This window comes from Onychostoma macrolepis, chromosome 17, assembly GCF_012432095.1.
Source record: "Onychostoma macrolepis isolate SWU-2019 chromosome 17, ASM1243209v1, whole genome shotgun sequence".
NCBI classification, from domain to species: Eukaryota; Metazoa; Chordata; class Actinopteri; order Cypriniformes; family Cyprinidae; genus Onychostoma; species Onychostoma macrolepis.
This window is the reverse complement of record NC_081171.1, coordinates 5,998,613-6,012,866: the sequence shown is the minus strand read 5'-3', so window position 1 is coordinate 6,012,866 and position 14,254 is coordinate 5,998,613. Positions and strand designations below refer to the sequence as shown.

The 14,254-nt window shown below is 36.8% G+C and overlaps 3 protein-coding genes and 2 non-coding genes across 5 annotated transcripts in view; 4 read left to right on the top strand and 1 right to left on the bottom strand.

Moving 5' to 3' along the window:
* Positions 1-9,885, top strand: part of arid4a (AT-rich interactive domain 4A) — a 29,854-nt gene extending 19,969 nt beyond the window's left edge. Inside the window, 9 exon segments of the mRNA XM_058748588.1 lie at positions 542-626; positions 713-772; positions 775-901; positions 1,324-1,386; positions 2,818-3,990; positions 4,524-4,628; positions 5,081-5,287; positions 5,769-5,915; positions 8,020-9,885. Of these exon segments, the coding sequence (XP_058604571.1) occupies positions 542-626; positions 713-772; positions 775-901; positions 1,324-1,386; positions 2,818-3,990; positions 4,524-4,628; positions 5,081-5,287; positions 5,769-5,915; positions 8,020-8,123 (2,071 nt within the window). The 3' untranslated portion in view covers positions 8,124-9,885.
* LOC131523816 (small nucleolar RNA SNORD53/SNORD92) lies at positions 243-324 on the top strand. Its single transcript, XR_009266865.1, has one exon. It is a non-coding gene; the product is annotated as a small nucleolar RNA SNORD53/SNORD92 (small nucleolar RNA).
* LOC131523819 (small nucleolar RNA SNORD53/SNORD92) lies at positions 4,859-4,940 on the top strand. Its single transcript, XR_009266869.1, has one exon. It is a non-coding gene; the product is annotated as a small nucleolar RNA SNORD53/SNORD92 (small nucleolar RNA).
* A 1,255-nt stretch (positions 9,886-11,140) lies between the features above and the next one.
* timm9 (translocase of inner mitochondrial membrane 9 homolog) lies at positions 11,141-12,321 on the bottom strand. Its single transcript, XM_058748654.1, has 4 exons — positions 12,225-12,321; positions 11,860-11,918; positions 11,665-11,760; positions 11,141-11,567 (listed from the first exon to the last, which is right to left on the bottom strand). Exons 2-4 carry the CDS (start codon positions 11,896-11,898, stop codon positions 11,433-11,435), a joined length of 270 nt encoding a protein of 89 aa, XP_058604637.1. The 5' UTR covers positions 11,899-11,918; positions 12,225-12,321; the 3' UTR covers positions 11,141-11,432.
* A 531-nt stretch (positions 12,322-12,852) lies between these two features.
* kiaa0586 (KIAA0586 ortholog) overlaps positions 12,853-14,254 on the top strand; it is a 132,001-nt gene continuing 130,599 nt past the window's right edge. The window contains 4 exon segments of the mRNA XM_058748653.1: positions 12,853-13,581; positions 13,665-13,726; positions 13,833-13,899; positions 14,147-14,216. Coding sequence (XP_058604636.1) covers positions 13,326-13,581; positions 13,665-13,726; positions 13,833-13,899; positions 14,147-14,216 — 455 coding nt within the window. The 5' untranslated portion in view covers positions 12,853-13,325.

Sequence of the window (14,254 nt, the reverse complement as noted above, 5' to 3'; positions counted from 1 at the left end):
GTGGGGCTTAACAATAACACAGAATAGTATACGCACAATATCGGACTTGGATCGGTCTCCTCTCACCGATACCCGATCTGCAGAAAATGCCAGTATTGGAGCCAATACCGATACTGAGTATTGGATCGATGCATGCCTAATGCATGTGAAAATTATGGATGGATTTTGCCTGCAGATATCGAATATTGTATATACTGCCCATTTCTGCTAAAAATTGAAGGCTTGTTAAAAGAGAATGGGGTCTAATATGATGATACCAGAGAATGGTTTCGCTAACTTGACTGATGTCATGTGATGTAAAATTTCTCTTGGCTGTCTGATTAACCTCTGCTTTAAATTCACATGTTATAATAAATCTTTAGGCTGTTACTATTAGTGATTCCAGTATATGAGGTTTTGTACCTCTCAGACAGCATAGATTAAATGTCCGTTGTACATTTAAAAGGATTAGAATGGTTCATGAAGCCTGAAAGGGTTATTTATTGTTCACCTTGTGAATGATGACAATATTATTCAAGAGATTGTTTTGTCTCTGTAACAGATATGATGAATGGGTCAAGGCAGATCGAATAATATGGCCTGTCGATAAGGGTGGAACAAAGAGAAAACAAAAGAAAAAAGTGAAGGTGAGTGGCAATCTGTCTTAAAAACAAAAACAATATTTATCTTGAGAACCTTGGGGAAAATTTTTTTGTGCTTTCCTTCACCATAGAATAAAGAAGATGGAGAGAAGGAGAAAGAGGAGGATAAACAGGCCAAACAAGGGATACGTCGAGGCGTCCTCCACTCAAATCTACCCCTCCCAGCACTTCCCGCAGTTTGTCCAAGACCCCCAGCAGCGAGGGTCGATCCAGCAGCAAGAACTCACGGCCCACAGATTCTGCCCTGCCAAATGGAGAGAGTAAGACTATCCATGTCAAAAGCTGTGTGTACAACTTGTGTGATCTTGCAGCTGAAGTTCAGGTCTGATAAATGGAATGTTAAATAACATCATGATGTGTTTTTTTTTTGTTTTTGTTTTTTTAACCACCTTCCTGTCACAGAAGTTACAGAAAGCTGCATTTTGCCATGTGATGAACAAACATTCTAGTTTCTATAGTAAGATTAATGGCTTGGTGGGTTTTGTTCAACATTACTACTGTTATAATAAGTTACACTTATATTTATGAATTTGGTGCATGCTTTTTATCTGAAGCATCTAATAGTGTATTCAATGTGCACATTTACCAGAACATTTGTATGTTCCCTGGGACCCCATGTCCTTGGCTAATGCTTTACCTTTTTTTTAAAAATTAATTAATTAATTTTTTTATATTCGAACAGGTACCCCTCGTCGGCGAACGAGGAACATGTCTGGGATGTATGATTCGGATAGAGGATCTAATGGTAAGAGCAACTCACTTCGCTTTGAATCGATAGAAAAACAACCTGCTAAAACTGATGGCTTGATGGTTTTTATTTTGTCACCTTGCTTTAAAACACATCTTTAAAAGAAATGTAAAGGATTGTATTCTTTAACTTATTTTAAAACTCAGTTTCTCAATATGAAATGAAAGGCCAGTGGCCTTTATCATGGCCTAATCATGTGGAAATTAACTTATATATATGAGAAATATAGACGGGTAAGCTCATGCTGAACTGCAGGGTTAAAATCACATGAAATTGTGCTACAGTTTCTACAATTTACAAGTTTGTCCAATGCCTCTTACCAGCCTATTTTAAATTTAATTGGATCCGGTGTTAACTGTTTTGCAACAGTTGCTCAGAAAACACAGATAATTGCTTTAATTGTCCAATACATCTGTGCATCACTAGTTTTAAGCATCATACCTGATGGTAGGGCTGGGCGGTATATCGAGTTTGTACGATATATCGATATATTCTTTATAAGCGATACGATATGAGGCAATACCGTTCATATCGATATACAGTAGTTTGAAAACAAGCGCATCTGAAAATGCAGCGGAGGACACAGACTGAGCTACTGCAGAGAAAGTGCATAATACAATTGGTTCTAAACGCGTGACAATTTATATGAAGGGCTTTAAACTAATAGGCTTCTATATCTTATGAGTTTTTAGTTTCAGTTTAAAATGGCTCTCACAGAAAGGCTGCGTGTGCCGCTGACAGAGACTGTTTAATGTGTTTGAGTTGTGCTGTTTTCCTAAATGCATAACTTACATTTCATCTTAATGTTAGAAAGCCATGGAAATATTTTCATTTTGCTGTCAGAAGTGCGTGAGCCTTCTGCTTTGAGATTCTCCACTAAACTTCACAGACTTCATTGCGCGCCAAACAGATGCTCAATGTAATAGGAGCACAATAATTCTGACGAAAATATACATTTTGCTGAAATATTTGTAGTTGGACAATAAATGTCATGTGTAGAATTTTAAACCTACAAGTGAGTGCATTTGTATGATAGCACTAACTAAAGTGACTGTAATGGGGTAATCAAAACAGCCTTTTTAGTCTGCTTTTTTTTAATTATTTTCATGTTTAGTTTAGTAAATTTAACTTCTGCTTTAAAAACATTATTTTTGTTTTTAGATTGAAATGTTACAATGTAATTTTAACCCTTTTTTATTTTTTTTTATTATTTTTTTTAACATAAACAAATAAAGTGAATATAACCATATATTATTTCTTTTAATCCAAATACAAAAGCGTAGAAGATACTGAGATATATACCGTATACCGCAAATCAGCCAAAAAATACCAAGATATGATTTTTTGCTCATATCGCCCAGCCCTACTTGATGGTTAATGTTCATGCGCACTGACCTGTATATTCTTTCTTTTATTCATGGTTTTTAGATTCAGGGAACTCCTCGGATGATAGTGAGTGCGAGGAGTCTCCTGAGAAGAAGCTGGAATGGACCGAGGCAACCGATCCACCCCTGACAGCAAGACAAGAGGCAGCTGATAATCTCCCAGAGGAGAGCACAACGCCAGAACCTGCGCAGACTGAGCCTGAACTTCCCAGTAGCCCTCAGGAGATGCCCAACTTCAAGGAGAGTGAGAGCAAACCCGAAGAAGACACATCCCTGCTCCCTGTTGAGTCTGATGACGGATCTCCAAAACCAAGACCGAAGAAGCCTCGTTTGAAAGAACCTGGATCAGAGACTCCCACACAAACACCTGCCGCTACTAATCACACCGAGACAGAGGAAGCCTCCAATCCTCCGCGACCTGCGAAAACATCCCAGGAAATGCCACACAGCAGTCCTGTAGAGAGAATAAAGCCGGTGGAAACAGCCGGCTCAGACACGGACTCCGCAACAGAGGACATCGGCCCGTCAGAGCGAAGCACCGCAGTGAAACGCAAAGTCACTGAACAACGGACGCCAGAAAAGAAAATCTGCCTGGACAGAAAAGAAGAACCCAAAATGCTTTCTCCAGTTAAAACGCCACTGCTGGAGAAGAAACCTGATCCTGAGAAGAAGACCGAGTTGGTGCAGAAACCAGAGGAACACCCTTCTCCAACATTATCATCTCCCAGTAAAGATATAGAGTTGAAATCTGAGATGCCTGCTCTTACCAGAGAGGTGCACCTCAGGGTGGAACCTCCTTGCCCAGAGCTGGAGGATCCAACAACAACCCCAAACGAGGAAATGATGCCTCAAATCGGCCCCGAAGCGCTGGTCTGCCATGAAGTGGACCTTGACGATCCAGAGGAGAAGGACAGGCCCTCTGGTGAAGAGTTACTGATAATGATGAAGGAAGCGAAAGCTCAGCCTCTAGAGACTTCCGACCAACTTCATGTCTTGGCTGCAGTGGGACCTCCACGACTGTTTTCCCCGTCTTCTGCCCCCAGCCCGGATGAATCTCACAGCACTAAGAGTGAGAGCGACGCCACCATCGAAGTGGACAGCGTGGCAGAATCACAGGAGGGGCTCGGGGAGAACGAGTCAACTCATAGCTTTGATGCTAGTGCAAGTTCAAGCAATTCCAGCATCTCATTGCAGGATCGAGATGGAAAGGACAGAGGTAGGTTAAAGCTTGATGCACGTTTAGATAATGCCAATAGCTGACTTTTGAAACCTGGTTTTTAAGAGTAAGCCATATGAACTGGAAAAAATAACTATTTGACTTTTGGCCTAAATGTTATGATCAGCAATAGACATTAGTCAGGGTAGCACCGTATTTAATTTTTGACAGGAGTGCAAATAGCTGTGAGGGACTGAATTACAGTGTGTACAATGGATTGTACTGTTGTTTAACAACATGCCGATTGTTTAGCTGATGAAATGTGAATCCAAAAAAAGGTTTTAAAAGTTGAGTTGTGATATGTGATCTAGGACCTTTATACAGTGCGTGTTATCGTAAAGACTGTAAGTCAACCCCTCACAACCTTGTTTTCACCGGTGTTAAATTCAATATAGCGTCTAATATGATTAAGTTCTATATATTGTCTATCACTATATTTGCATTATTTTTATGTCAAAGAATTGATTTGACTGCTTGGCTGCTTTTGTTCTGTGAGGTTACTTATTTGTTTTGTTCCTAATCTGAATTTTCAGGTCAGAAGAGGTTATTGGATTGCACTACTGGCTCGTCGGCCAAGAAGCAAAAACGCAGCCAGAAACGTTCAAGCGCTGTATGTAAAACAGAGAAGAATGGAGCAGGTGAGTGTTTCAAAGCCTTGAAAGCATTTATGGATTATTGTCCAAGTCAGGGTTTACTTTTTCTATTAGTTGTTTGCTATAAACTGATATTGAAGTTGTTGTTGTTGTTATTATTAATTTTATTTTATTTTCCTTATGATTCATATCCTGAAAGGTTAGGTCAGGTTTAATAAATTAGTTTTTTTTCAGTAAATATTATTGAATATATGTTAATAATATGAGGTTGGAGTCAAATATGATGATACCAGAGAATGGTTTCGCTAACTTGACTGATGTCATGTGATGTTATACTTCTCTTGGCTGTCTGATAAACCTCTGCTTCATTTCTCATGCTCAAAACTAAATATTTTAGCTTTAATTTCTATTTGTTACCAGTGATGGCTTTAACTGTGTATGACGGGTCATTTTTGTCTTGGACTCAAACCTGATAAAATCTCTCTCTACGTCTCCAGGTCACAGTAGCGACAGTGAGGACCTGTCAGCCATGGACAGCTCTAATAAGCTAACCCCAGTCAAGCACTCCAGCCTATCCAAGAGCCAGAAGCTTTCTCGGTCCCCTGGTCTGGTTTCTCCCAACAGTAAAGACATGGAGAAAGACAAGCACAAAGAGAAGCAGTCCGTCCCTTCCCCCCGCACATATAAGTGGTCTTGCCAGCTGAGTGAGTTTCCAAACTTTACCAAAGTTAATGCGACACATTTTGGTTGTGGCTTCTCATGCTTTGCTGTCTTTAGATGTTATATAACACGTACTTAGTAGATACATGCACATTGGACATTTGATACTTGTTCTTTCCACTTATTATGCTGCCAATTAACAAAATCCAGACTGTATTAGAAGACTTTGTTTCTTTTGGTTATATCTGAGATGCAATTGGTTCATACAGTTTAACTATTACTGTGTACAATTTAACTTTTGATATGCATCAAAGGTTGGTTTATAGATAGGATTATGTAAATACAATATATTGGCTCATTTTAAAGCTTGGGAAATTGTTAACTGTACCCAGATGTCTCTGGATGTCTTCTAAAGTGGATCCATGCAGCTGTAGTGTCTGTAGTTGAAGTGTCTGTAGTCTCAGATGAATTCTTGGAGACTTTTACATCCTGTCCTGACTGGTTCTTGCTTCTGGTTTTTCACAGCTGAGCTGGACAGCATGTCAAGTGCTGAGCGCATTTCATTCTTGCAAGAGAAGCTACAGGAAATCAGGAAGTACTACATGTCACTCAAGTCTGAGGTGGCTTCCATCGACAGGAGGCGGAAAAGGTTAAAAAAGAAGGAAAGAGAAGGTAAATGGTTTTTTTTTAATAATAATAATTTGTTTTATTTTTTTTTTTTTTTTTTTACTGCTACTAATACTACTACTATTATTATGATTATTATCTTATCCCACTTCTCTTCCTGTCTCACTACTGTCCTGTCAAATGAAGGCAGTAATCCCCCCAAAAATAAATAAAATTTAAAAATAGTAATAATGGCATTAAAAATTTTATTTTTATTGATTTATTTTTTTTCTTCATCTATTGTTTAAAAAAAAAATGTAAATGGTTTTTGCATTTCTCAATTTTTTGTCTTTTGTTAGTGGTAGTGTTTCCGCGGGATCTTAAATTTAGTTGTATCAAACTTAAGGCCTTAAAGTCTTAAATTGTACAAGAAAGTCTTAATTATGATTTCAAGAGGTCTTAAATTTGGAGACTGAAAGACCAGAATTGCGATATGACTGAATGTGACCACTGAACTTCAAAAGGCTACGATTTCATTAAATAAACATGAGCGCTGCACGTTCAAAGTCCGGTGCTGCGCTGCTTTGTCTACTGCCTTTACTGGGAAACCGCTATATTTCTGCCAAACGTGACACCTGCTGGCAGAGAATGAATCAGTTAACATGGGTTAAACTAGTGCGAGTATGAGTGCCTTCTTTCACTGCACGATTCAGTCTATTAAAATGCATTTAGAATGAAAACATAATTTAAGATATTAGGGCTGAAAATATATAGCCTATATTTATATCATTTCATATAGTTAATATCACACGAAGAGTGCCGTTTTTTTTCTCTCCAAAAGTCAGCATTATTACAAATGTGATCTTGTTTATTGAACTGTTGCATAAAATCAATAAGTTAATATTAAGAGACTTGCGTTTTAGACACCATATTTCCTGCTTTTGCTCTATTTCGCCAACAAAAATCATTCCAAACACAGCCCCAGCACTGTTTTGCATCTCTGAGCAACATGACAGTGTATTGTTCCTGAATCAATCAACTGTTTAAATGATTCGGTTCAGTCGCAATGACTCTCTTATTAACAGTGAATTGCTGCCACCTACTGGCGGTTTAATTTCACATTTAAAGTATCTTCATTTTTAAAAATAATTTCAAACATCGGTTTTCAACGTTTTATGTTTCAAATATCAAAACATTATTTATGCATTTGTAACTGCAGGTTAGCATTCTGTGTCCCTCTGAGCTGCATTAAACCGTGTGTAAATACATCTAAATGCCACTTCAGATTCATTGCAAAGATAAATTTTGTTGATACTGATTTCATTTGCTTGGTAACAGCCCAAATGCAAGAATTTGACTCAAGAATATGAAAAAAAAAAATAACGGCTTAAAGGTAAAAATGCCCATAAAACTTATTTTCAAAAGATTAATTTCTATCATTGCTGTGAACTGACCACACAGAATATGAAGAATATCAAAAAAATTCAGGAGTCAGCTGTCCACGGTCATCTTTAAGATACCAGCACAATAACACACTCGGCAAAATATCGTCTAATTATCGTTATCGATAAAATCCCGGAAAATATCAAGATATCATTTTTATGTCAATATCGCACACCCCTAATTCATGTTATTTAACTTAATTAATAATTTATTGATGATAATTGTTTAAATCAATATAATTAATCATTTTGACTTATCCATTTTCTTAATGGTTTAAAGGCTGAAATGTAAAGTTTGTCATTTTATAACACTTTATTTTTGTGAAAACTTGTATCTGAATTGTAAATTATGCTTTTTACAGTAATTTAACAGTTTAATATGGTACTATAGACATTGCCCTAACCCGCTAATATGGTATTAATTTTATTTGTGCAGGTCTTAAATTTGAGCTTAAAAATCCTGCAGAAACCAGTAGTAGTAAATGCATAATAATAATAATAATGTATTTATTAGTTTATAACATTATTATTATTAAACTGATAATACAAATGACAAAATATTCATTTAACAATAATAGCTATGATTAATGTTGTTTTTATGTTTATTCTGTTCATCAGGTTTAAAGAATTTAAAAATTGTACTGAAAGTTCATAAATGTAAACCGTGTTGGAATTTGTAAATTTCTGGTCTTTTGTGATTTTCTTGACCTCTGATTTCTGATCAACAGTGTCCCACACCACAGCGTCCACATCATCAGGCTCGTCTGACACAGGCATGAGCCCGTCTTCAGCTTCCCCCACGCAGAACACTGTGGCCGTCGAGTGCAGGTGATGTCACGCCTGTGTCCCGCCCCCGGCCCCCTGCCCCGCTCTGCCTCTGCCTTTGCCTTCTCAGCATCCTGCTGCCTCCACGGAGACACACCGGCATACTGACAGGCCAGAGCAAGCAGCCAATAGCACTCGACTGCCCACCGCCTCCACGTCTCCTCTGATCCCTATTGGCCACTCCCACCTTCTGCACTTTGTAAACTGATCCTGCCTCCTCTCGCTCACTGTCGCACCAGGGAACAGACTCCACGTGAGGGTTGAATGTAATCTATGAAATCAAAGCTTACGATTTATCCATCCAGAACGAATACGACGGCACTTTTCACTTCGCTCTCTACAAACGCTGAACAGAAACCTCCTCTTACTGCTTCTGCGCAGCAGGGACTGAATTTGGATGCAGTAGTCAATCAGTTGTACGTTCCTCTATCAGAACATGGTAAGAACATCGTCTCAGATCCCTAGGTAATGGTCACCTTAACCAGCTGGACATGGTTATTCAAAGAAAGGTCAATTGTAGTGCGCTTGTTCCATCAGAACTGCCAAAGTACATGTTACAGCAGAGTGCCCTATTTTGGAAAAGTAGGACAAAGTCAATTGCAAACGGGAATGTAGTTTACTGAAAACTGCAGCCGGCGTCTTCCACTTCTTAGTATGTGAGCACAGAGAATTATGCAAAACCTATTTTTGTTGTCTCTTTTTAAGAAAATGAAAACTAAAAAACAAAAAAAAAAACTGCAGAACATGTTTACAGTGGAACACGAGATAAAACTGTTTTCAGTGGACTAATTTCCTTTGCAAGTGTATTTTGTCTTTTTATATGTAATTGCAGAGTTTTTATTTTAGTATGGAAAATTTCAAAAAGTATATATCACAGCCGTGAAGTTATTTAATGAAAGATTTCTAGAGCTGAAATTTTTGTGTAAAATAAAGGTATTATCTTGCAACTTGTTAAATATATTTATTCAGTCCGTGGACAGCATTTTTGTATTTTTTACAAGATGAGAATCACAATCGTCCCACATTCGGTTCGGTCGGTGGGGTAGAAAGAATATGAGAATTTTGTCGGGTCATCTTGAACCCTTGAATGTGACGTCACAATTTGGGTAACTACTGTGCAGTAAACCGCATCTTTCCCTGTTTTTTTCCCCCCCTCCATTTGGGCCTGAAGCTCCCCTGATGGAACACCAGAAATTGGTGACCTGCTTTTTCCTCCTCATTCTTGTTTATTTCAGATTGTCTGGTACTTTATAATTTAATTCTCATTTTCATTTTGAGTTCTTGACCAATTGAATAAATGAGTTGCTTCACACACGAGTATGTTAAGCCCAGGGGTTTCTTACTGATTGTTCCTTTTGTAAATAGATCTTTCAAAAACCATGTATTTGAAAAATACATTTTACACAAACTGTAAAAATGATTTATTATTTTTTAAACCGTACATCTTTGTATATTAATTTTCCTTTTCTATGTCAAGTTGGTAGAAGCATTAGCACATCTTTAGACTGTATATACTCAACCATTTAGGAACCTAAACCCAAGCGCTTTAGAGTGATGACCCCATATGACTATGTTGAACATTTTATGCTGTAGGCATCGATTAATTCACTGCGATGAAATTGTGAAAACTTGCTTCCGTGACTTCAGTTTATTTACAGATTCCTGGATGAAGAAATGAAGGCATTAGGTTCCTGAGCAAAGCCATTGTATCTTTATGTAAAATAAGAGGTCTTCTCATTTCTAATAAAGTTTTGAAATATTCAGAAATATTTATCTTCTTTCTGTGTCTTCATTAACTGGTTGAAAACTCACAGAAGCAACCAGGGGAACATTTTAACCTATTTGGCAGAGAAAAATGCATTCCTGTATTTTTAGGACAAAATATGGACATCAGAATTTTCCTTAATTTTAATCCCACTATTTTTTTTTTTTTTATAAGATTAAATCCACATGGCTTAAAGGGAGTATAATCGAATACTACCACAGTGTGGAAATACTTAACATTTCATTTTCAGTTCACAAGTTTCATCTATGTCACAATGCAAAATTGCAATAAAAACGGTTCTAAAAGGGGCAAAAATTACCTATTTATTTTGGACTGAATTATGATTTATGGCCACGTTTTCTGAGATTCATCTAGCTAATCAATACCAATCAAATCTACAAAGAACTTACACTCGTTAAAGGAATAAATGGGTTTAATAAAAACTTCAATAATCTGCTGAAAATTTACTCACCCTCAGGCCATCCCAAAATGTAGATCAGTTTGTTTCCTCTTGGGAACAGGTTTGGAATAATTTAGTTTTTCCATCACTTGTTCACCAATGGATCTTCTGCAGTGAATGGGTGCCGTCAGAATGAAAGTCCAAACAGCTGATAAAAACATCACAATTATCCACAAGACTCCAGTCTGTCAGTTAATATCTTGTGAAGTGAAATGCGGTTGGAAAGAACCAAATCCATAATTAAGATGTGTTTGACTTAAAACCATTGCTTCTAGCTAAAATACACGAGTCTACTAGCCATAATATTGCTTTCTACAGTCACAAAGTAATCTTGTCTGAATCGGGAGAGAAATACGCACCAATCAAGCAAAAATAGTTCTAAACAAATATTTCAGTCTATTTTGATGTGAGAAGACAACAGGGGATGGACTTTTTCACAGAAGGAAGCGTTATGGATTAAGGACTGATATTTTGGCCAGAAGTGAAATTTCAAAAGTTAAAACAACTTGATGGATTTATTCAAAACACGCAGCTTTTCACTTCACAAGATCGGAGTTGTGTGGATTACTTGTGATGTTTTTATCAGCTGTTTGAACTCTGACGGCACCCATTCACTGCAGAGGATCCATTGGTGAGCAAGTAACGTAATGCTACATTTCTCCAAATCTGTTCCGATGAAGAAACGAACGCATCTACATCTTGGATGATGTGAGAGTGAGAATATTAGCGAATTTTCATTTTTGGGTGAACTATTCCTTTTAATTTCATTAGCTAAATTATACATGAACGAGACTGAATATTAGAGTTGACTAATATTTTATTTTGTAGCACAATAACATAAAAACAATCAAGATCTTTCGTGTTTTACGGAAGACCAGCATAATGGTCAAAATGAGAGTGTCTGTCCTTTGGGAAACCAAAATTCCCAACGATCCAGTTATCCGAAGAGCCGGCAGACGTTAGAGGACTTCTCACACTATTCCCAGTACCTGCGTCCTCTGCCCTGCGGCTCCAGTTTGGAGGGCCCTGCTCCATGCTGGAATAGAGAGAGCCTGGCGTAACGGTCTGGACTTCAGTCCAGCAGCAGATGATTATCGTGGCTGTCCTAATAAACCGGCTTTAGCAGCCAACGCTTCATTCTGCTGAATGTGATATTCCTGAAAGCGCATGGAGATCCTCTGCGTCATCTTCAGATACTTCTGTAGGCAGCTCTCAGAACATGTAGTCTGGAAAGAAGGGTTACAAGTTAAATCAATAATTTTGTTTTAAATGATTTATTTATCCTCTTGCAGAAATATAAGCATAAACGCAACAATCACACACCTCTTCTGGCTTGACCTCTCTTGTAGTGAAATCTTTCACACAATCCATGAAGCAGTTTTCTGTCAGTTTATTGTAGGTTCCCAGAAATTCTTTAAACTGCAAAATACAAAGATGGACAGTTAAATAGCTATTTAATGGTTTAAAAACTATAAATAGACAATAAATGTGTATGGCCATGTCTTAGGTTCTTCTTACCTGTTTGATCTGGTCTGATTCAGTGACTTGAGCTGCCATAGTTATAATACACTGAGATGCTGTTGATCAAATGAAATAATATTAATCACACCAAAAGCATTTAAACCAGAAAATCTCGCTGTTTTCATTGACAGAGCTGAGGCTGCTAAATAAATACACGTTTTTTTTCTAATAGAGGCCTCAAAATGAAATCAGTGTGATGATAAGTGGCTACATTAGCCATTAGCATTATATCACATGTACATTTATAACACAGTAAATATGCGAAAAATGCCTTTCAAAATAAGTATATTAATAAACACCTTAAAATAAATAAGATGCACACAATAAATGTAACAAGACGCAAAGCACGTTAACGCTTTTACCTTTGCTGTCAGAGCTCAGGATGTGAAGGACATGTGAGAGCAGAACATCTATTCGCTGTTTCACATCGGTAGATTCGACATTGTCGTAACAAATAAGAGCCCTTATGAAATAAAAAATAAAATCGCGCATGAACGAATAGAATCCTTAGAACTTACACCAATAAAAGCTATTACATTTGTATTTTTATGTAACATATTATTACATTTTTACATACATTTTTTGCTAAGTTTAAGTCTGTAATACACATTTTGTTGAAAATGTGCCGACGTAATACAAAAAGACAAGTATCCCTTCTTTTATTTAAATGCTTTATATTAGCATCTCATCTTTAACATTAAAATATTAAATATTGTAAAACTGTTTTTTCTCAGTCATTTTATGATTACTTGTGTTACAGGATTAAAAATGCAAAATCCAAATCTTATGAAATTCCTCAGATTTATTGCTTATTATTTTTTTTAAAAAGAAAAAAAGGGGGATAAAGGCTAAAAAAAATAATAATAATAATAATTTCTCATGTTTACCAGATCAAATAAATTCTAATAAGGACCAAATGGGGGCAGCAGTGTCAAGATTTCCGAGACCAAAACGCACTTTTATTTTGAAATCTGTCTTGAGATCATGCGGTTGTTTCCAGGATCACAGTTGTGAAGTTTTGTTGTCAGCAACAACCGACGCTGAGAAAATAACTGGATTTACAGCTGAAATAAAGCATCTTTTCAATACCACATTAAAATACTACGAAATTAAGTCGGGATTTACTGTAACAACAGAAATGAGAGGCTGAGCCAACCTGTTGCTTTTAAAAATCACCTGCGGCGGGAAATTTAAAAGCAAAACTGACAACAACACCGGAGTGATTGACGTGTGTCATCTGTGGATATCTCAGGAAATAAATGCAATAATCGTTATATTGACGTCGTATATTGACGGTAAGACTGTTAGAAACGCCTGAAAATGATCAAAGCCTTTGACAACTAACCACTGAGCCTGTACATTGTTATTATCAACTGTTTAAAGACTGACATCAGTGAAAACAACCTATATCTCTTATTGGACTGTCTTAGTACTGTCTTATATCTACTGATATAAAAGTGGAAATGGACCCTTGTTGTGTGTCTGTGGTCAATAACACGAACTTAAACGAATCTACATCCAGTTCTGATGCAGCAGATGTGTTAATTCATTCAACCAGAGCTGCTTTGGGTGCCAGCAGAGAGGAAATACAGCATGAGAGTCATAATAAAGTTAATATTTACATTAGGAGACTGTCAGACTCTGAAGATGTTCATTCTGTGAATGAGAGAGAAATCCCACCTGTCCACCGTGTAAATATTCCTTCAGCTTCAGATACAGGTAACACTATTAGATCGATTATAGTTAGAGTGTGACATAAATTAAAGGATCAAAAGAATAAATTATTTTTTACCTGAATACAGTTGAACCCCACGAACAACATCCCAGTGGATCATCAAATCAATTTGCTGACATTTTTGACAAAGTGAGTTTTTTTTAATTTGCTATAGTTATATTTGGCTTGTTTATAAACAATTTAAACTAGCCGAAGTTGATTCATATTTTTTTTTACTTGTTTTTTTGTCACATAGGTCTCCAGTAAAGAGCAAAGTACAGTTCAAACTACAATCATGGAGATGGCAAACTCAAAGTCGAAAGGTATGATTTCTATTCTATTCTATTCTATTCTATTCTATTCTATTGAGTTGAATTCAGTTATATTGGTATTATATTCAAAGATCAAACTACAGGATCAAATGATCAAAAACTACAATCATGCAGACAGAACGTATGAATTTATATAGCATTATGTTATTTTGAATTATAATGGTATCATATTGTATTCTATTGGTATATTTTTGAATGTCACTAATGTGAAATGATTTGAAATTTCTGAACACCGTAGGTGAAGACTTGCAAATTTCTACATACTCTGCCGATGGGAGAGGAGCAGTTTCTGCAGCCCTCAAGAAAAGGTAATGCCTGATTTAATTCAGTCACTCCTATGATCAAA

Bases quoted from the DNA above. Each gene is read 5' to 3' on its own strand.
- timm9 (XM_058748654.1), bottom strand. From the start codon at position 11,898: ATGGCAGCTCAAGTCACTGAATCAGACCAGATCAAACAG. The intron at 11,761-11,859 runs GTAAGAAGAACC...TGTATTTTGCAG, and splicing joins AATCAGACCAGATCAAACAG to TTTAAAGAATTTCTGGGAAC. The intron at 11,568-11,664 runs GTGTGTGATTGT...CCTTCTTTCCAG, and splicing joins GAGAGGTCAAGCCAGAAGAG to ACTACATGTTCTGAGAGCTG.